This window comes from Mustela nivalis (genome assembly GCF_964662115.1).
Source record: "Mustela nivalis genome assembly, chromosome: 8".
NCBI classification, from domain to species: Eukaryota; Metazoa; Chordata; class Mammalia; order Carnivora; family Mustelidae; genus Mustela; species Mustela nivalis.
This window is the reverse complement of record NC_139027.1, coordinates 75,551,356-75,571,784: the sequence shown is the minus strand read 5'-3', so window position 1 is coordinate 75,571,784 and position 20,429 is coordinate 75,551,356. Positions and strand designations below refer to the sequence as shown.

The 20,429-nt window shown below is 37.0% G+C and overlaps 1 protein-coding gene across 7 annotated transcripts in view; it reads left to right on the top strand.

Annotated features, from left to right (window-relative positions):
• Positions 1 to 20,429, top strand: part of THADA (THADA armadillo repeat containing) — a gene marked incomplete at its 3' end in the record, with an annotated part of 120,989 nt that overhangs the window by 31,237 nt on the left and 69,323 nt on the right. For 2 of the 7 annotated variants that reach the window (XR_014315944.1, XR_014315946.1), the window contains 6 exons: positions 1,107 to 1,230; positions 7,277 to 7,428; positions 10,501 to 10,714; positions 14,803 to 14,938; positions 15,189 to 15,325; positions 18,770 to 18,935. Coding sequence is in view for 3 of the 7 variants with exons in the window: in XM_082746749.1 (XP_082602875.1) it covers positions 1,107 to 1,230; positions 7,277 to 7,428; positions 10,501 to 10,714; positions 14,803 to 14,938; positions 15,189 to 15,325; positions 18,770 to 18,931 (925 nt within the window). Of the gene's footprint in view, positions 1 to 1,106; positions 1,231 to 5,426; positions 5,605 to 7,276; positions 7,429 to 10,500; positions 10,715 to 14,802; positions 14,943 to 15,188; positions 15,326 to 18,769; positions 18,936 to 20,429 lie in introns of those variants that run through there. The other 5 variants (XR_014315945.1, XM_082746750.1, XM_082746749.1 and 2 more) reach the window with 5 other exon arrangements.

Genomic DNA, 20,429 nt, shown 5'->3' with positions numbered 1-20,429 from the left:
ACCCAGTAGATTTTAAAAACTAGCAAACTCTTACTTAGGTCTTGCAAGGGCCTATAGGATAAATCCCCAGATTGTACATCATTGACCAAAGAAATGAACGCTGAGATCTTTTCTGGAATCAGTTGGGACTAGAACTGCTTATGTGCTTCTCAGTTACAAATATACATTGTTAGGGCATAGTGGTATATGTGAGATGCTTGAGAATCACGGCTTTTCCTTTTAAGATTTTTTTTTTAAGATTTTTTTTTTTTTTTTTTTTGACAGAGATCACAGTAGGCAGAGAAGCAGGTAGAAAGAAAGGGGGAAGCAGGCTCCCTACTGAGCAGGGAGCCCATTCAGGGCTTGATCCCAGGAGTCTGGGGTCATGACCTGAGTGGAAGGCAGAGGCTTTAACCCACTGAGCCACCCAGGGACCCCTTCCTTTTAAGTTTTATGGTTTTCTATTCCATTTTATACAGAGACAGTAATAATAATTATTATTTTAACCAGAGAAAGAAGACTTTATCTTGGATGAACTATTTCCCATTTTTTGAAAATTGTATTTTACTGAAAATTTCCATTTTTTTTATCATGTATGTATACAGAATGGCAGAGCAAGTGTCTCAAAGGGGAGTATAGAAGACAATGGGATAGTTGGATCTATTTATGAATTGTGTCATTATAGCCACATTTATCAAGTATTGTGCTTACCATATTTATCAAGTAGTTTGTATTGAATTTTTTTTTTTTGGTTATTTAAAAACTTTTAAAAAATATACATAACTTTGATGCCTGAACATCTCTTATGAAGAAAACCAATATTTGTATAGCTTTAGCTCAGAACTTGCTTTCACCAAAAATGGGTGCTGGGTATTGGATTTTCTTGTGTGGACTACAATGGAAATTATACTTCTTGTTGACCCTACCAAAGTGGGGTTCATTGAAGTCATGATATAGCTTACGGTCAAGGGTACCAATCTGAATTGTCAAGCGCAGTAAATAGCATTGTTACTAAAAATCTTTTCCCTGTTAATTAAAGAAGAACCCCACTCTTAAAGGTGTTTCTTTGAAAATGACCTATTATGAGTTAAAGATTATACTTACTGTAATTTTTTTTTTTCTTTTAGAATTTTATGTCATCCATTTGCAACCGTCTTTTCGAAGCACTGTTTCCTGGGTCTTCCTACCCAACTAGATTTTCAGCTTTAACCATTTTAGGCTCAATAGCTGATGTTTTTCCTGTCCCAGAAGGTAAGCTTTCAATAATGTTGCGGGAAAGTATTTTTTCTTGCAAAACACGCTTTATTAACATTTTGTTTTATTTTAAGATTTAGCTTTTTTTTGTCTTGTGTTTAGGTTCTTAGGGGAGGTTTTTACGCTTAGTCTGTAATTCTTACTTGGACATAATTAAATTCGCCAGTAAAGGATGTAAGGCTGAGAAGTTGTTTTCAGTGGTCTTTATTTCCCAACCCAAAACTCCAGTTCTCATGGATTACGCTTATTATGAGAAGAGTTGCTTCTCTCAACCTCCAATTCATGTGTTGCTATTTGAAGATAGTGTACCATCTGTTCTTTAAGTTTTAAAAATTAGAACAAAATAATGGTTTCTTTATATATAGCATTCCTCAGTGAGTCTTTTTGGTTAAAATGTGGTTTCCCTTATATGTTGTCAGTTTCATTAAGTCTTGATCTGGTTTCAGAAACGCAACATGAAGATGTCATTTCCAGGCATTCTGGTTTAGTGATAGCCTTTATTTCTCCTGTGGGGCACTCAAGAGGATGAACATTTAGCTTCCTTCTGAGTCAGTTTTTTTCCTTTTTGACAATCAGTATTTCTTTTTATCTCTGTACTTGAGTGTGTATGTTTTGATGTGGATTTCTTGTTTGTGCTCAGTCTTCCTTAACTATGATCAAATAGAAAAATATCCTGCTCAGCTGTTCTATTGGAGAGAATGGCCAGAGGACCAGGGAGCTGTATAGTATAGTTGCCTTATTATTTTTATTAGTAGCAGTAGTAGTATTTAGTATTATTATTTTTAGTTTAAATTTGTCAACAAAGTATAATTTTTCGGCAGGGAGGAGGACGGATTTTGCTGCTAATACAGCCTTGCTTCATTTGAAGGACACCATTTTCTTTTTCACGTTTTTATTATGAAAAGATTCAAACCACCACAGCAAAGTTTCAGGAATAGTTCATGAACAGCCGTGTACCCGCTCCCTCGATTCACCAGTTGTTAATATTTTGCTGTATTTGGTTTAGCTCCATCTCATTTATTTTCTAGCCATGACACAATGATCAAGTTCAGGATATTTAATGTTGACATGATGCTGTTATCTAATATATAATCCATAACAAAATTTGCCAGTTATCCCGTTAAGTGACTTTTTTTAGAAAAGGGAAGTTTTTGCTGTGATCTGGGAAACTATCCAAGATTACACAGTGCATTTTGTTGTTATGCCTCTTTAGCCTCCTTCAATATGGAAAGTTTTTTATTTTGCGACATTAACATTTTGGGAGAATGTGTCTGCATTTGGGTTTGCCTTATTGTTTCCTCATGATTGATTTAGGTTGTGCATTTTGGGTAAGAATATTGCACAGGTAAGGTGATGTTCTTCCCAGGGCATTGTATCAGGAGGTACATAAGTTTGGTTTGTCCTGTTACTCATGATGATAAATTTGATCACCTGATTAGGATAATAAGTGGTAGGCTGAAAAGCAACCCACAAAGGATATCATTAAATCTTTAGAACCTGTGAATGTGAACCTTACGTAAAAAAGGGGCCTTTGTAGATATGATAAATTAAGTATCTTAAAATGAGATAATTTCTGGATTATCTGGATGGGCCTAAATGCCACCACAGCTGTTGTTAGAGGAACAGAGGGAGATATGACACAAGGAATAGGAGATGTTACTATGATAGTGGATGTGGAGATTGGAGTATATGACTTCAAACCATAGAATGCTGGCAGCCTCCAGAAGTGGAACAAAGCAAGGCATGAGTTTTCCCTTAGAACCTCTAGACTACGCATGCCCCCACCAGCACCTTCTATCAGACTAATTGGACATTAAACAAAATGGCTTTCAGTACTGTGAAAAAATATATGTTTGTGGTTTTGAGCCACCAGGTTTATGGTAATGTGTTACAACATGACAGAAAATGAATACAGTGGTATCTATCAGTTAAGGGGATTTCAATGGTACTGCAACTGAATTTAGAAAATAAGGTCTTTCTTGAGAGTGATTTGATTACCCATTTAACAAAAATTTTTCTGTATGTTTAATATAGTTATGGTTGTACCTAGGTGTTGAGAAAGAACACTAGCCTGAATTGCACTGGTAATTTTTTAATTGAGAGAGTGTTTAATATATTTAAGTGTACTTTAAAAAGTGAATAACCTGAGTCATCTTCCTAATGAATGAGTCACATATAATTGGGCAGTGACTGATATCACAGTAATTATGTTAATTAAACAACTGGAAGGTAATGCAAATGGAGCAAGCCATACTTTACCCATTAACTATCTTTCCTCTTTCTTTCTAGAGAGGGTGAGGGGGTGGGAAGTGTAGAAGCAGAGAGGAAGAGGGGGGTGGGGAGAATCTTAAGCAGCTTTCATGCCCAGAGCAGAGCCTGATGCAGGCCTGGATCTCATGACCCTGAGATCATGACCTGAGCTAAAATCAAGAGTCTGGACACTTAAGCAACTGAGCCACCCAGGCGCCCCTTTAGCCATGAACTTTAAAGGGGGCTAAAGAGGCACAACCATGAATTACAGGGTGGAAAACATGAATTCATTCTTTACCTTTCTTCACGAACTTGAATGTGGGTTTTTATATTATTTTTTTGAAGAACTGTGATTTGGGATTAGTCAAAATGGTTTCTGCCTTTCCTTGAGTATATCCTAGTTCAAGAAGAATAAGCCACATGTACCTTTTTCACTTAGAATAAATGTCACAGTATTCGTGGTGAAAAATTGGATTTCACAATTATATTAAAAGGGTTTTCCCAGCAAATATTTATTTAATGCTTATTATATATGTCAAACAGCTAAGGATATGCGGTGTACAAAACAAATGCTTCCTATTCTTGAGCTTAGATATTTTAGTGAAGGGAGATGACAATAGATTCCCAAGTAACACATAGAATATCAGATGGAGATAAGTATTATGAAAAAATATTTTAGGAAGGAAAGTTGGGGGAATATAGAGTTTAGGAGGGTGGGGAGCTGTTTTATACAATGGTGTCAGAGAAGATTTCAGATTTGAGCAGAGCTCCTAAACAGCCAGTGGATCAAAGAAGAAATCATAAGGGAAATTAGAAAATACTTTGAGAGGAAGGAAAAAAGAGCATAATTATCAGAACTTATGGGATGAAGCAAAAGCAGTGCTGTTAGGGAGATTTAGAGCTGTAAATGCTAAAAACGAGAAAAGATCTCAAATCAATAAGCTAACTTTACACCTCAAGGAATGAGAAAGAGAAGAGTAAACCTAACCCAAATTTGGTAGAAGGAAGGAAATGAAGATTAGAACAAAGACAAACAACATGGGGAATAGGAAAACATTATAGAGAATCAATGAAAACAAACATTTGTTTCTTTAAAAGGTCAACAAAATTGACAAAATTTTAGCTTTACTAAGAATAAAACAAAAGAAGGTGCAAATAACAAAGATCAGAAATACAAGCAGGGACATTTGTACTGGCCTTACATAAATAATTTTCAATAAATTAGGTAGCTTAGATGAAATGGACAGATTCTTAGAAACAGACAAATTGCTGACTTAACAAATAGAAAATTTGTTATCTGTAGCAAATAAGAGGTCAGGTCAGTAATTAAAAGCCTCTCAGTAAAGGAAAGTCCAGAGGGAGTGGCTTTACTGGTGAATTCTACCGAACATTTAAAGAATTAGTGTCAGTTCTTCTCAAACTCTTCTAAAAAATTGGACAGGAGGGAACATTTCCAAACTCATTCTATGAAGCCAGCATCACCATAGTACGAAAGCCAGATGGAGATACCACAAGAAAACTATAAGATACCACAAGAAAAAACTATAAGATACCACAAGAAAACTATGCCCTTATGAGCATAAATGCAAAAATTCTCAAGAGAATACTAGCAAACCAAACCCAACACCATATTAAAAGTATTATACCCATGACTAACCAAAGTGGAATTTATCCCAGGAATGCAGGGGTGGTTCAATGTAAGAAAAAAATAGTCGATGTAATATACCACATTAAAATGATGGGGGGAAAATCCCATGATAATCTCAATTGATACAGAAAAACTGTTGACAAAATTCAGCATCCTGATATGATAAATAAACACTCAAGAAACTAGGAATAGAAAGGAGCTTCCTCAGTAGGTTAAAGGACATTCATGAAAAACCCACACTTAACACGAAACTCAATGGTAAAAGACTGAAAGAAAGTCTTTCCTTTGTGATCAGGAACAAAACACAGATGCTCATTGGCCCACTGGTGTCACCATTGTACTGCAAACTTCAACCAGAGCAGCAAGGCAAGAAAAAGGAATTAAAAGCATCTGAGTTGGAAAAGAAGCAAATTTAATCAGAGGCATGAATGAAATGACAAAAACTCCATTCACTTGCTTTAGGAATTTCACAGGTTTTCACTAACTTGTGAATTAAGATTAAAAAAGAAATGCGGGGGCGCCTGGGTGGTTCAGTGGGTTAACCCTCTGCCTTCGGCTTGGGTTATGGGTCCTGGGATCGAGCCCTGCATCGGGTTGTCCACTCAGCAGAGAGCCTGCTTCCCTCCCCCAACTGCTTGCCTCTCTTCCTACTTGTGATCTCTCTCTGTCAAATAAATAAATAAAATCATTTAAAAAAAATAAATAAAAAAGAAATGCGCATTTTAAAAAATAAATAAAAAGAAATGCGCATCATATTGAACATCTTCATGTTTTCAGGTGTTATCAGAGTGGGTAGTATGTTAAATCTTGTTAATGTTCTTTGCATTTTGTGAAACCTGTTATTGCCACAATTGTTTAGTCTTAATCTCAGAGTTAAGTGGATTTGGTGACTACCATTATTTTTTGGTGATAGTTTTTCTGTTCATTTCTTGGTTGGCTGCAGTTCACCTTTATTTTGAGAAGAGTTATTGGGGAAATATAGTTCTTAATTTCTTAAACATTCAAAAATGCTTCTATTGACATTGTTCTTGATGCTGGAGTAGAATTTTTTTTTTAAGATTTATTTATTTATTATTCAAGAGAGACAGAGAGAGCATAGGGGAGGGGAAGACGGAGAGAGTGAATCCTCAAGCAGACTCCGCCCTGAGTGTGGAGCCCAGTGCAGTACTGAATCTTGAGACACTGAGATCATGACCTGAGCCAAAATCAGGACTTGGATGCTTAACCATCTGACCCACTTGACGCTCCTGGAGTAGGATGTTGATGTATAATTTTTCACCACACCTTTCTCTGAGGATGTTGCTCCACAGTCTTCTAGCACTACATGTTGCTAAGGTGAAGAGTTAATGTTGTCCCATTTTGGAGATAAATTGAGCTTTTGTGCCTGAATAGCCAGAAGACTCCTTTGCTATCTTTGATGCCTGGCAATTCTAGTAGGATACATCATCATATTAATTATTCTGTGTTGGTTTAACTAAGACATGGTAGGACTTTGGATTCTAGGTTAAGACATTTTACAAAGATTTTTTAGAAGTCATTCCTAAATTTATTATTTTTTTTATTTATTTAAAAACTAACTTAGGAATCTTTTATATACAGTATATCCTTTTGAAAAATAATGAAGTGGTTTTGTTTATTTATATATTTTTAAAGACTTAAAAAATTCATTTATTCATGAGAGACAAAGAGAGAGAGACAGGCAGAGTCAGAGGGAGAAGCCTCAGGGAGCCTGATGAGGAACTTGATCCCAGGAGGCCTAAGCTGAAGGCAGAGGCTTAACCAACTGAGCCACCCAGGTCTTCCTAGAATGAATTGGTTTTAAACAAAATTTTAAGAAGTGCTTTTTATTTGGGGAACTTTAATATTTATTTTATCATTTTAGGAAATAAGGAAAAATTATTCTTTTGTGCTGTTATGGGTAAACTGTGAATGTGAATATTTGCACCAATTTTCTATAAATTTGGTCAGATAACTTCAACGTGTTGATTTCCTTTTTCTTTTATTAACTTAAAAAAAAATATTTATTTAAGTAGGCTCCATGCCCAATGTGGGTCTTGAACTCACGAGTCTTAGATCAAGAGTCCCAAGTGAGCTAGCTAGGCGCCTCCTCTTATTATTCACTTTTAAATCTTTTTCTATTTTTAGGTCAAGTCCAAACAGTGTATCAGCTGAGCCATGATATTGATATTAGTCGCTTCCACACACTAATGGAATGTTTTACCAGCACTTTTGAAGAAGTCAAGATTTTAGCATTTGATCTTCTGATGAAGTTACCAAAAACAGTTATACAGTTTCAGGTATTCGGACCTTTCCTGTGTGAATGTGAATGTGGTGTATGCATGAAGACTTTATTTTAGCAGCAAATAAAGCAGTCTGTGGATTATGCAGGCTTTTTGCGTCTGCCTTCTCACATCTTCTGATCCTTCAGTTATTATTAATACTCCTAGTGTTGCAGGGTGGTAGGGATGTTGGAGGAGGTAGGGATGGATGGTGTGAAGAAAGGAAATACCATGAGAGAAAATGAACTGCAGATCCTTGAGTTTTGCTTCTTTTATTGTTTTGGTAAAAAAAGGATGTGTAAGAAGTGGTAGGTTTTCTTGCTCACAGGAGTATTCGTAGATTTCAGTTAATTGTGGTCTCCCCAGTTCCCGTGGACATGTTAATATTCTGTCAAAACACATCACTTACAGTAACTTGCGTTTTTTGAGATAACATTCTTGCTAAGTTGACTGGGAAGCTGAGTGTAAGTGAGGCAGAGAACGTGTTTCTGATCTTCCAACAAGCAATAGCTAAACTGAGACTGAAACTCAGTACTTGAGGTTAACAGCAGTTTTCTCCCCCGGCCTTCTACTCCATCCCAGCCCCCATTCTCTTCCTGACAGCAGGCACTGCCAAACGTGGAGTGGGAAGAAAAGGGGGGGCTTGAGAGTGAGGGCACAGCATGGGGATGGGTCTGCAGGGGACACTCCAGCCGAGGTGCTTGGCTGTGCCCTTGGAGTGTGTTCTGGGGCTGTGAGATCACCGGCATCCGTGGGTTTACTGGCTCTAGGGCTTTGCTCTGGCTTTCTGTTAGACCTATATAGAAGCCAAAGGCGTCTACCAGGGCTGGTGCTGTTCTCTGTTCTCTGGCTATTAGGCTCTAGCTAGGGCAGGACAGCTTGTAGATACAGTGGATTCTTCTTCTTTTTTTTAAAGATTTTATTTATTTATCAGAGAAAGAGCACGAGAGCAGGGGGAGGGATAGTGGTAGAGGGAGAAAGATGTTCCCACTGAGCAGGGAGCCTAGTGTGGGGCTTGATTCTAGGACCCTGTGGTCATGACCTGAGCCAAAGGCAGATGTTTAACCCACTGAGCCACCCAGGCACCCTGAGATTCAGTGGGGTTCTGTAGGAGCTCATGTCAGAGAGCACAAGGTATCTGTTTCATTGGTTTCAAGATGGCATTGCAAGATCCTAGAGCATCTTTTCTAACTTGGGTCTGTATTAGGAGTGGTTCTCCAGTGTTCATTTATCTTTGTGATCTTTCAGGTGCCTTGGTAAGCAGAAGCTTCTTTTGATGCTTGGGCTTCTAACTTTTGTACCAAATGGAGTTTTTAAAGGAGGTGCTTTCTCTTCCTTTCTTCTCTCCCACCTGCTCATTCTCCTTGTCCCTTACCATTCATCACACTGAAGCGTTTTATTATGTATGATATATATGTGTCATTTATATATCATACATATATACCTATGACTCATTCTTGGCAAATATTTTTAAACTATCTCAAGTCGGGGCGGGGGGGTTGGGTATATATATAGCACCTATATGAAAGACTTGGTTGGTTCTTTGAGATAACTTTAAAATGTTTTTGAATCCAAACTAATTTCTCTAAGGACCTATGTATATATTTTTTTGATGGCATATTTTTGTAGTGTATGACTTTATTACTCACATTGTCTGTTGCCCTTTTTTCTTGTAGAGCTACATATCCAAGGTCTTTATATTTTTACTGACTTTAGATGATAGAACAAAGGTATTTTATTTATTTTAAGATTTTATTTATTTATTTGAGAGAGAGAGAGAGAGAGCGCACATGCGCGCGCAAGTGAGACAGCACAAGCAACAGGAGCAGCAGAGGGAGAGGGAGAAGCTGACTCCCCACTGACTGGGGAGTCAGTGGACCCTGGGATCCCAGGATCCTGGGATCATGACCTGAACTGAAGGCAGATGTTCCAGGGCATCTAAAGATATTTTAGACTCCAAAGGCTATTTATTGTGTTTCTTACTTGTCAGTTAAGCAATTCAGGGACCTAATTGTTCATTATAAAAAAATAATGGCTTAGATGCTTAATTGGTTCTTTTTAGTATTTATTTTGATTTGAGCTTTTGGCCACTCTAAGTTTTTTAGGTCACAGAAAATTAAACTTATCAAATGATAAAGAATTTAAACTGAAAGAAACTGGTATTTGAATCAATATATTTGATATCTATTGTAAATTAATAGATTTCCAATTAAAGTAAATATTGGTGTACCTATAGCCAAATTAAAAGTTAATCTTGTAATGATTTGTTTCCCTTGCACTAGACAATTATGGAGTAATCCTAGTAGAATTAATACTATTGAGCAGTGAAACACTGAGACTCAGTATAGTGAACATGTAATATGCCAGCCATGGAGCTGGGTTGAGGACCCATGTCTCTTGACCTCAGCCCAGTGCCTTTCCATACAGATTACAGTGAACTGTCCTTTATTCTCTTCTTTAGGACATGTCAGTGGATGTTTCTATGACATACAGGTGTGGGAGCTCTGATGGAGAATTTCTGAGGCTGATACGATCACTTTATTTGCCATATATATATATATATATATATATATATATATATATAGCAAATCCATATCTATGTATATATATGGATCTTTGCCAGGAACAGTCCTGTGGATTTGTACTTTTGTGTGAATTTCTATTTTTTTCCATTGAATTTGCTGAATGGGGAGGGGGTTGGCGGGGAGTGTAGGAGTATGCTGCTCAGGTAAAACAGACTTCAGCATACAAAAAAAAACCCCTCTGGTCTATATGGAAATAAAAAGATTTCTGATTATAGTCATCGCAGAATTTCTACAAGAAAAAGTATGCTTCTGCTGGAGAAAGAGGTACTAAAAAAAAAGCTTTATTAGTGTCAATTTCCCAATCACATTATTTTCAAGATCCTCATCACTAGAGCTGAGTAATAATAATAATCAGTAATAAAAATGTCTAACCTATATTCTGGGGAAAAGGGAATTGAATTAATATTTATATCAAGTTTCAGTTATGTGGCAGGCCCTGATTTTAAATTTCTTCAAATTAAAGAAATGTTTCAGTGACAGTTACTGAGTCTGTTCTTTATTCCAGGATTCAGAGAAACTGCAAGGCTTATTCCAGGCAGCATTGGAGCTCAGCTCAAGCACTAAACCATATGACTGTGTGACAGCTTCCTACCTGCTGAACTTCTTAATCTGGCAGGATGCCCTGCCCTCATCTCTGTCTGCCTACTTAAAAACTCAGCAGGCTACATGTGGAGCTGAAGATAAGTCTGCCATTATGGTGGAGAGGAACACATTAATGGGTTTGTATTGAATAAATGTCTTTTTGCTGTTGCTTATCAAAACCAGTATCTTACTTTTTCTCTATTCATTTAGTTAGCGTAGCTAGTGGCAAACATTTATTTTGTGTTTTTTACATTTTTAAAAAATTTTTAAAAGGTTTTTAAAATTTATTTGAGAGAGAGAATGAGGAAAAGAGAGATTAAGAACACAAACAGCAGGGAATAGCAGAGGAAGAGGGAGAAGCAGGCTTCCTGCTAAGCAGGGAGCCCAACTTGGAGCTTGATCCCAGGATCCTGAGATCATGACCTGAGCCACCTAGGAGCCCCTATTTTGTGTTTTGTTTTGGGTTTTTTTTTTTTTATTTGTTTGTTGTTGTTGTTGTTTGTTTTTTTTTTATTGAAGAGTTTACTAGCATATAAAATACTGCGAATTTCTCTTTTGCAAATAAATAATTTACTCAGCTGTAACACTGTTTCTAAACAGAGGATTCATGTTTAAATTCATGTTTAAATAATCTACTTATTTGTAGATTATGCAAATGGACACTAATAGAGCTCTTATTTAAATAGGACATCTTTATAAAAAATGTACTTTTTTGGTGGCAGAAATTTTACTATGACTATAGCTAGATCATCTTTGCTCTTTCTATAAAGAGCAGAGTTCCTTTGTCTATCAAGTTTATGTTTTTTTTTTTTTTTAAGAATTTATTTATTTATTTGACAGAGAGAGATCACAAGTAGGCAGAGAGGCAGGCAGAGAGAGAAAGGAGGAAGCAGGCTCCCCACTGAGCAGAGAGCCCGATGCGGGACTCGATCCCAGGACCCTGGGATCACGACCCGAGCGGAAGGCAGTGGCTTAACCCACTGAGCCACCCAGGCGCCCCTCAAGTTTATGTTTTAACTGAGTGTCAGACCCCTGCCTTTTGCTTTTCCCATATAGCCAGTTCTAAAACCTAGCTGACTGGTTTAGGTCTAGTGATTCCCAATAAATATTTCTTGGGGATTCATGTGCTTAATTTTGTGCTAATAAATCTTCATTTGGACTTGTAAATAAGGACAGATACGGATTTTTATTTAAAAAAAATAAAAGAGAGAGAGAGAGTGAGGTCAGATGTAGGAAGAGTGTTAAAAACTGTTGTCTCCAAAATGGTAAAAAATGCCCCAAGAAAGGGAACTAATAATGGGAGAAAATTAGGAGGCCATGGGGATAAGGAAGGGACAAGTGCCATGGAAGATAGCACCTGTCCACTCTAGTTGCTTCAGGGCTGGACTCTTAAGGAGACCTTAATACACGACAGGAAGAAGTTTGTACTTGGGGCAAACTGTTCATGTACAGGCTTTCAAATTCAAGTCATTTAAAAAAACTATGAGATATTTCAAGCATTTAAAAATATTTAAATATAGATATAGGCTATAAATAGTAATTGTATAAAAATGTCACAAGTTTTATTCCCAAGCTAGGTAATTACACTCAATTAAGAAGTACAATTGCACCCATACCTTTAAAGCTTCTGTTCTATCTTAGCTCCCTCCCCGGCCACATAATAACTCTTCTGTGTTTTATATCAGTCTTTCATCTTGTTTTTACCAAAATTTTACCACCCATGTATATATCATTAAGCAATATATTATTTACTTTGACATGATTTTAAATTTTATATAAATAGTACCATATGTATTATACAAATTTACTACATTTTATTAATGCATTCTCCTGTTGAGGGACTTCTTTTTTCTAAATAAATCATGCTGATGTGAATATTCTCATATATATCTCTTCTAATAGACAGGTCTGAGATACTATGGTAAACAAAAAAGTAGAATAGCTTTGTTATAAAGTATGTGCATCTTCAACTTAACTAGGTGATGGCAAATAGATTTTTAAATTACATTACCACCAATAAATTTTGAAGAGTTGTGTATTACATCATCACTATAACTTGCTATTGTCAGATTTTAGAGGTTTATGGAATATAAAGTGGTATCTTGTGGTTTCATCTTGCATTTTTCTGGTTGCTAATGCAACTGAGCATCTTTTTACATGTTTATAACAATTCACTTCTCCCCTTCTGTGAAATTCCTGTTCGTGTTCTTTAGTTTTCTGTAGGGCTGTTTGTCTTTCTCCTATTGATTTTTTAGGACTTCTTTGTGTATTTTAAATGTTAATAATATACTTGTTATACACAGCTTTAAAATTTAAAGTATAACTCTAGAGGGGTTAGAGGAGATACCGTCTGTGCTGGGATAACTGGGTAGTTACATGCAGAAGAATGAAGCTGAACCTACTTCTTTATACCATATGCAAAAATTAGTTTAAAATGGATCAAAGACCTAAATACAAAAACTAAAAAGAACAAAACTCTTAGAAGAAAACACGAGGTAAATCTTTGTAATCTTAGATTAGGTAGTGGTTTCTTAGATCTGGCACCCACAGCACAGGCAAAGAAAAAATAGATAGATTGGACTTAATGAAAATTTGAAACGTGTCAAGGATGTCCTTAAGAAAGTGAAAAGACAACCTGTAGAATGGGAAGCATATTTGGGGTTCCTTTATCTGAGAAAGGACTTATATCTAGAATATATAAGGAATTTTTACAACTCCCTAGTAAAATGATATAACCAAATTTAAAAATGGACAAAGAATCTGAATAGACATTTCTCCATAAAAGATAAATGTGAAAAATAATCACATGAAAAGATGCTCCACATCATTAGCTGGTAGGGAAATGCAAATCCAAATTACAATGAGGAAGCACTTCATACCCAGTAGGGTGGCTATAAACAAAATAAAAGCAGAGCCCTTACACGCTGCTGGCAGGAATATAAAATGGTACAGCTACATTGGAAAACAGTCTGGCAATTCCTTAGAAAGTTAAACATGGCATTACCATATAATCCTACAGTTCCACACTGAGGCTGCTGTAGCAGGATACCATAGCCTGGGTGGCTTCAACAACAAACATTTAGCTCTCATGGTTCTGGAGGCTGGGAAGTTCAAGATTAAGGTGTGAGCAGTTTCAGTTCTTGATGAGAACCCTCTCCCTTGCTTCAGATAGCACCCTTCTTGCTCTGTGCTCACATGGAGGAGAGGAAGCCAGCTCTGGTCTCTCTTCCCCTTCTTAGAAGGACTCTAATCTCCTCATGGGGGTCCCACTCTCACAATCTCATCTAAACCTAATTTCCTCTTAAAGACTCCCATTTTCAAATATGGGACTTGGGGCTTCAAATAGAAATTTGGGGAAGGATGTAAACATTTAGTCCATACTGGACATACATTGAGAGAAATGAAAACTATGCCCAAACAAAGACTTGTATGTGAATGTTCACAGAATTATTCTTAATAGGCAAAACATAGGAACAGCTCCCATGTCTATTAACTGATAAATGGATAAATAAAATGTGGTGTGTTCATACAAGGGACTGTTTTTCAGCCATAAAAAGGAATGAAATACTTGTATGATCCAGTGTGGATGAACTTTGAAAACACTGCTAAGTGGAAGAAGCCCCATATTTTATGATTCTGTTTATGTATGTTCAGAATAGGCAAATCTGTAGACTTAGAAAATAGATAAGTTTTTGTTTAGGGCTGGGGATGGTGAGAGATGCAAGGAGGGGAGTGACTGATAATGGGTAAGGGTTTTTTTGGGGGGGGATTAAAATGTTCTAAAATTCACTGTAGTGATGATTGCACATATCTGTGAATATACTAAAAACCACTGACTTATATACTTGAAATGTGTAAATTGTGTGGTATGTGAATTATACCTCAAGAAAGGCATTGTTTTAAAAAACCACAAAACAACAACTGTTCAAGTAGCCCATGGTACATGGGCCTGGGGTCTGGTTCCCTAGATAGAGGATGTCTAGGAGGAATTATTCAGAGTCATTGCTGAAAATGGATCCAGGAACTTAGGGAAAGACCCAGTTCTGCTTTCTTGACTGGAAATGCATAGCAGGCTGGATCACTTTGAAAATTTCTTTTTTAATATAAAACCTCTAACACAGTTGAGTTGAGCTGGATTTTTCTGTGGGGACTGTTAAGCTATTCACAAATTTATAAATGTGTTTTTAAGCGGGCATTACTTTGGTTTTTTGTTTGCTTTTTCTAGTCATCAAATGCTTGTTGGAAAATCTTGAGGAAGAAGTATCTCAGGCGGAAAATTCTCTCCTTCAGGCATCAGCATCATTTCCACTGTATGGGCGAGTTCACTGTATCACCGGAGCTTTGCAGAGGTTATCTCTAAAGTAAGTGTAGCCACAGCTCTCTCCTGAGCATGTGTGTCTGAACTTTAAACCCTTATTGGATTGTATCCTGGGAAGGGAGTATATTGTCTTAAAGATAATTAAAAATTAGATTTTAAAAATGTACACTTATTTTTATATCTTAAACATTTCATAAATTGCACAATTTTAAAATAGATTCTTTTATGTAATTTCCATTTGAAAATTTTGAATTTTGCTTTTAGTGTAAATTTCCTTACCGTCCTCGTTGCAGCAGCCTGCGGTTGGTGAGCGAATGGACACCTGTGGTAGAGAAGCTCCTTTTGACATCTTACAGGCTTTCTGCGGTGGTGTCTCCTGTCATTCAGAGCTCCTCCCCAGAGGGCCTTATCCCAATGGACACTGATTCAGGTCAGCAAATGAAAAAAGCTAGAATTCCTGTATTTTTTGCTCATTGTGCCTCTCCCTGCCAAATCATTTCTTTGGGAAGATACAGAAACTAATAGGTGAGTCAAGAAGCTATTTATTATGGTTAGTAATATCTTCTGCCATTTTAGTAATGTCTTTAACTCTTAAAAAATAACCAAAACAAATAAATGAACCAGGTGATGAACAAGATACTTCCTCTTCTGGGGTAAATCAGATTTTCTAATATTGTCATTTCAGAGCACCACCTACCAGGTAGCTGCTGGGGCTGGGAGAGTGAGCAATAAATCAGGAGGTGGGGTTTAGTCAGAGATGGAAGCTTATTAGGAATCAGGAATGGGCAAAGGGCATTTGACACATAGAGACCGTTTAATTAAAATAAAAAATAGGAGGAGATACTCAAAATGCCCCAAATTGAACTCATGAACTTTCATCTGCCTTTTCCCTCCCAAGCCCTGTGTCTTTGCAAATGGCCCTAACAAAGGTCTGTTTGTGCAAGTCAGGAGCCTAGCAGTGCTTGTTGTCTCTCTTCTGTTCCTTACATATCTTGCTTGGCTTCATGTTCTTTCAGTGGTACCCCTTAAATATTTTTCAAATCTCTTTTGTTTTTATCTGCCACCCTCTTACCTTCTCCTAGGCTTTTATCTCTCTTGTTTGGATGACTCTAGGGATCTCCCAGCTGGTTTCACCCCCATCTACTCTTATCAGCTCCTTCCATTTTCTTTTTATACTATATCCCCAGCAATCTTTCCTACTCATGTCATTCATCATGCTTCCCATAATCTCTGCTTAACCCTTGTGCTCTGCCCCACCCCATTTGTTTAAAATACTTGAGTGACCTCAGACCAGGTCCTATAGTAGTTGGGCTCCTGCAACCTTGTGGGTCTTACTTATCCCTTTTTCTTCCCAAAGTGTTCTTCATGGATTTATTGTGATTTAAGAGGGATACTTTCCTCTGTTGTCCTTAGCAAGTGCCTGGTAGAAGTAGGTATACAATAAATATTTGTTACCATGAAAAATCAATGGGTGAGCAGTTCCAGAAAGGATAGGAACTAAACCCAGTGCGTGGGATGCTGTAGGTGGCATATATATACCTGTCCTGTAACAGCCAGAAGGGATTGTCTGGGAAAGGTGTACGTTTAGTGTTAAAATAAAGTTTGTGAATGCATTTGAGGAGTGCACACGAGAGGCTTGTACTAAGAACACACTGAGTGTATCATAAACACCCAATTAAAGTAACTTGGAGTTGCACGTTTGCATAGAAAATGTTGGGTTTTGTTCTTTACTAAAAATGAATTGGCAGTGGGGCGCCTGGGTGGCTCAGTGGGTTAAGCCGCTGCCTTCGGCTCAGGTCATGATCTCAGGGTCCTTGGATCGAGTCCCGCATCGGGCTCTCTGCTCAGCAGGGAGCCTGCTTCCTCCTCTCTCTCTCTCTCTCTGCCTGCCTCTCTGCCTACTTGTGATCTCTCTCTGTCAAATAAATAAATAAAATATTTTTAAAAATTAAAAAAAAAATAAATGAATTGGCAGATTGGTGACGGTTTATGATAGTAAGACACAGTTATTTGTTTATTTTGGCTGGTAGTCTACCAAAACTTGATGTTTTAGTTTTCCTACTAAAACAACATGTGGGAATAAGAAACATCCAATCTTAAAGCTAGTATTTGGGTCAGGCAAGTATCAGTATATTCTGGATGAGAAATCTTGAATACTTGTCATCCGTCATGGGTGGGGCCTATAGCATATGCCAAAATTCTATTATTAAAGTTTTAGAATGTCTTTTGGTCTCAAAAATAGTCTGTGGCCCTTAGACTTTTCCTTGATTTTGCCTTTTCTTTTTACCTCAGGTTGTCTCCATTATTCCTATTTCTGTCCTGTATTATCTACCATGCATTCTGAATTCCTTGAAAATGTTTCCTCTGAAAGCCATAAAAACTAATGGGTAAAATTTTATTCTGCTCATCCTTTTATTCTTCCATGGTTTCTCTTTGGAGCCAGTGTTACTTTTTCATGATTGTCAAAATATGTTTTGGCAATATTTTCATGGAAGCCCTAAGTGAACATAAGGTGTTTGAGTCATTTTGACAGCGCGTAGGGTCTTTGTATCTCCTATAAGACCTAAAATGTAAGTGTATCTAGGGACTCCTGGGTGGCTCAGTTGGTTGAGCATTTGCCTCTGGCTTGGGTCATGATCACAGGGTCCTGGGACTGAGTCCCTAGATGGGCCCCTTGCTCAGTAAGGAGCCTGCTTCTCCCTTTGCCTGCCCTTCCCCTGGCTTGTGCATGTTCTTTCTCTCTGACAAATAAATAAATAAAATCTTCTAAAAAAAAGTAAGTATCTAAAAAAAAGTATCTAATAGGTTTATAAAATACCCGTTGTTTGATTTTTTTAAAAATTGGTTTCAAGTTACTAGCTGTTGTTATTTTTTTTCTTAAACTCTGTGAGCCTGCCTAGCTCTTCATTACATCATCATCTGTTCATTCCTTTAACCCATGTTACTGAGCCTCTGCTATGAGCTGGTTCCTGTTGTAGGTGGAGACTCAGCATGAATAAAGTGTCGCATTCATAAAGCTTACTTTTCCTAATTCATTGAGTGCTTAAGAATAAAAATGAAGTTCAATATAATACAAGGACTGTAAATCATACTTAGAAAGCAGTATATTACCTAATGCATTTTGAAGATAAATAAGGTGTCTTCATAATATTCCTGAGCTATAAAAGGTTTTTTTCTTTATTTTTAATTGAAGTACAGTTGACAATACAATATTGTGTTAAAGATTGTTTTGTTGTTGTGGTTTCTTACCTCTTAAAATCAAATTGCCTGAAGTTTAGTTTTCTTTTCTCACATGACTGAGCACCATATTTGCGATCCTTAGACAACACTAAGGAAAGCAGTGTAAAGAGAAAAAGAAAGTAAAGTGATGTAAATGAGAGAGTGGTCTTTGTCCTGTGGAGAGTTTTTGTTGTGTTGTTCTGTCCTGTTTTCAACCAATTTAAAATTTTTGCCGTATTTTAAAAGCACACTCAAGTGTCATGAAGACCTTAATAATTTTTACATTATCTACCCCATAAGTCCCTTGTAATAGAGCTGATTTTTAAGTATTCAAAATTTTAAAATTTGGAGCACCTGGGTGGCTCAGTCGGTTAAGTGTGGCACTCTTGATTTTGGGGCGTGTCATGATGATCAGGGTCATGAGATTGAGCCTCCCCACTGAGCATGGAGCTTGCTTAAGATTCTCTCCCTCTCCCTCTGCTCTTCCCCCTCCCACCCCTGCTCATTCATATGCATGCACGCACAGCCTCGCACTCGCTCGCGCTCACTCTCTCTCTCAAAAATAAAATTAAAAAAATTGAGGGCAAATACTCTCAAGGGAAATCTGCATGGGCTGCAGAACTGTGGTTTATGCACTCCCTTCTCTCTCCCTCAGAGTCAGCAAGCCGCTTACAGACGATTCTGAGTGAGATTCAACCACGAGATACTAATGATTACTTCACTCAAGCCAAAATTCTCAAAGAACGTGATAGCTTTGATTTGGAGGACTTGAATGCCAGTGTGCCAAATCTTGGTGCTTCTGCAGAGACCAAAGGTAACACGTATAAAATCAATATTGTATTACTGTAATTGGTGTTTCAGTGACATCATATACAAAATGTTCTTTTTACATAGGAAATCAGGATGCATAGGTTTGCAGAACATTTCTAGATAATAAAGTCTTGGAGCTTGTCCGTGATTTATTTTGGAGAATCTGTATCTAAGACTTTTACCAGAAAATGGTGCACCCCAGGACATTAATATATAAGGGGCTACAACAGAAAGCCTTTGAGTGGGAACACCTGTCTTGGCAGCCAGGTGGTGTTCAGTCAACTTGGGTTTGGGCCACAGTGGTTTTCTCCTAGTGCTGTGGTTCTCTGCAGTGAGAGTCCTTACGGTCAAGAAATCATGTCCTTTGATTTCTGAAGGGAAATCAGCCTTATTACTCAGTAAAGCATGAGCTGCTTTATTGTATCAAGCCTCTGAAAGTTGTATTCTACTGCTTGTTTTCTCTTTAGTTGTTATTTTATCATTTTCTATAATGCTGTAAAGTGTCATCAACAGTAATAGCTTAGTGACTTAGTACATATTCTACTTTCTCCACTAGGTGGAGATATTCTCTTATAAAAATTTCTCGTCGTTTTTTAAACAACACAACATAACAAACATCTAAATACGTGCTTGTTGTAATAGTTTGAGGCAATAGCGAGGGAAATTTGAATTAAAAACAACTTAAAGTCTTAATTAAAATTTCAATTCAGTGTTTACATTTTACCTTAAAAAAAAGAACAACAAACAAAATTTAAGATCTTCATTGACTCCCCCAAGCCACTTCTTCTCTTTGAAGTGTATTTGCTTTTAGATTTATTCTGTATATTGATGGGTATATGCATTTACTCTTTTAGTTTAGTGGGCATTTAAAAAACACAAATGGGTTGCTTTGTAACTTGCCTTGGATTTTTTTTTAATGTTAATACTAAAATACTCTAAAAACTAGAAAAAGAGAGGAAGCATAATTGGTGCTTATTGGCTATGGAATTTAAATATATTTTGAAAGAAAATTTATATTTTCCTTTGATTTTAAAAGTTTTATCCTGCCCCTTTGCTGATATAACAGCTACCCTCACCAAGATGAGTAATGAAATGTATTTATTTATAGTCGGAATTTGTTTCATTCATTTCTGAAAGTTAGACTTAATTTTTGAAATGGTATTGTGTTTTATTTTAAAATTTATTTTGAGGGTCACCTGTGTGGCTCAGTCGGTCGGGTGACTGCCTTTGACTCGGGTCATGATCTTCAAGGTCCTGGGATCGAGGCCCGCCTCAGGTTCTCTGCTCAGCGGGTAGCGTGCTTCTCTCTCTTCCACTCTCCCTACTTGTGCTCTCTCTCTCTGTCAGAAAAATAAATAAAATCTTAAAAAATTTATTTTGAAAATAGTACATTAAAAAATACTTAGCATGACTCTTAGAGCACATGCTCAACAAATGTTAGTTGTTTTATTATGAATAAATAAAATGATTGATTTGTTCATGTAGATTATTCTTGGGGAAATGAT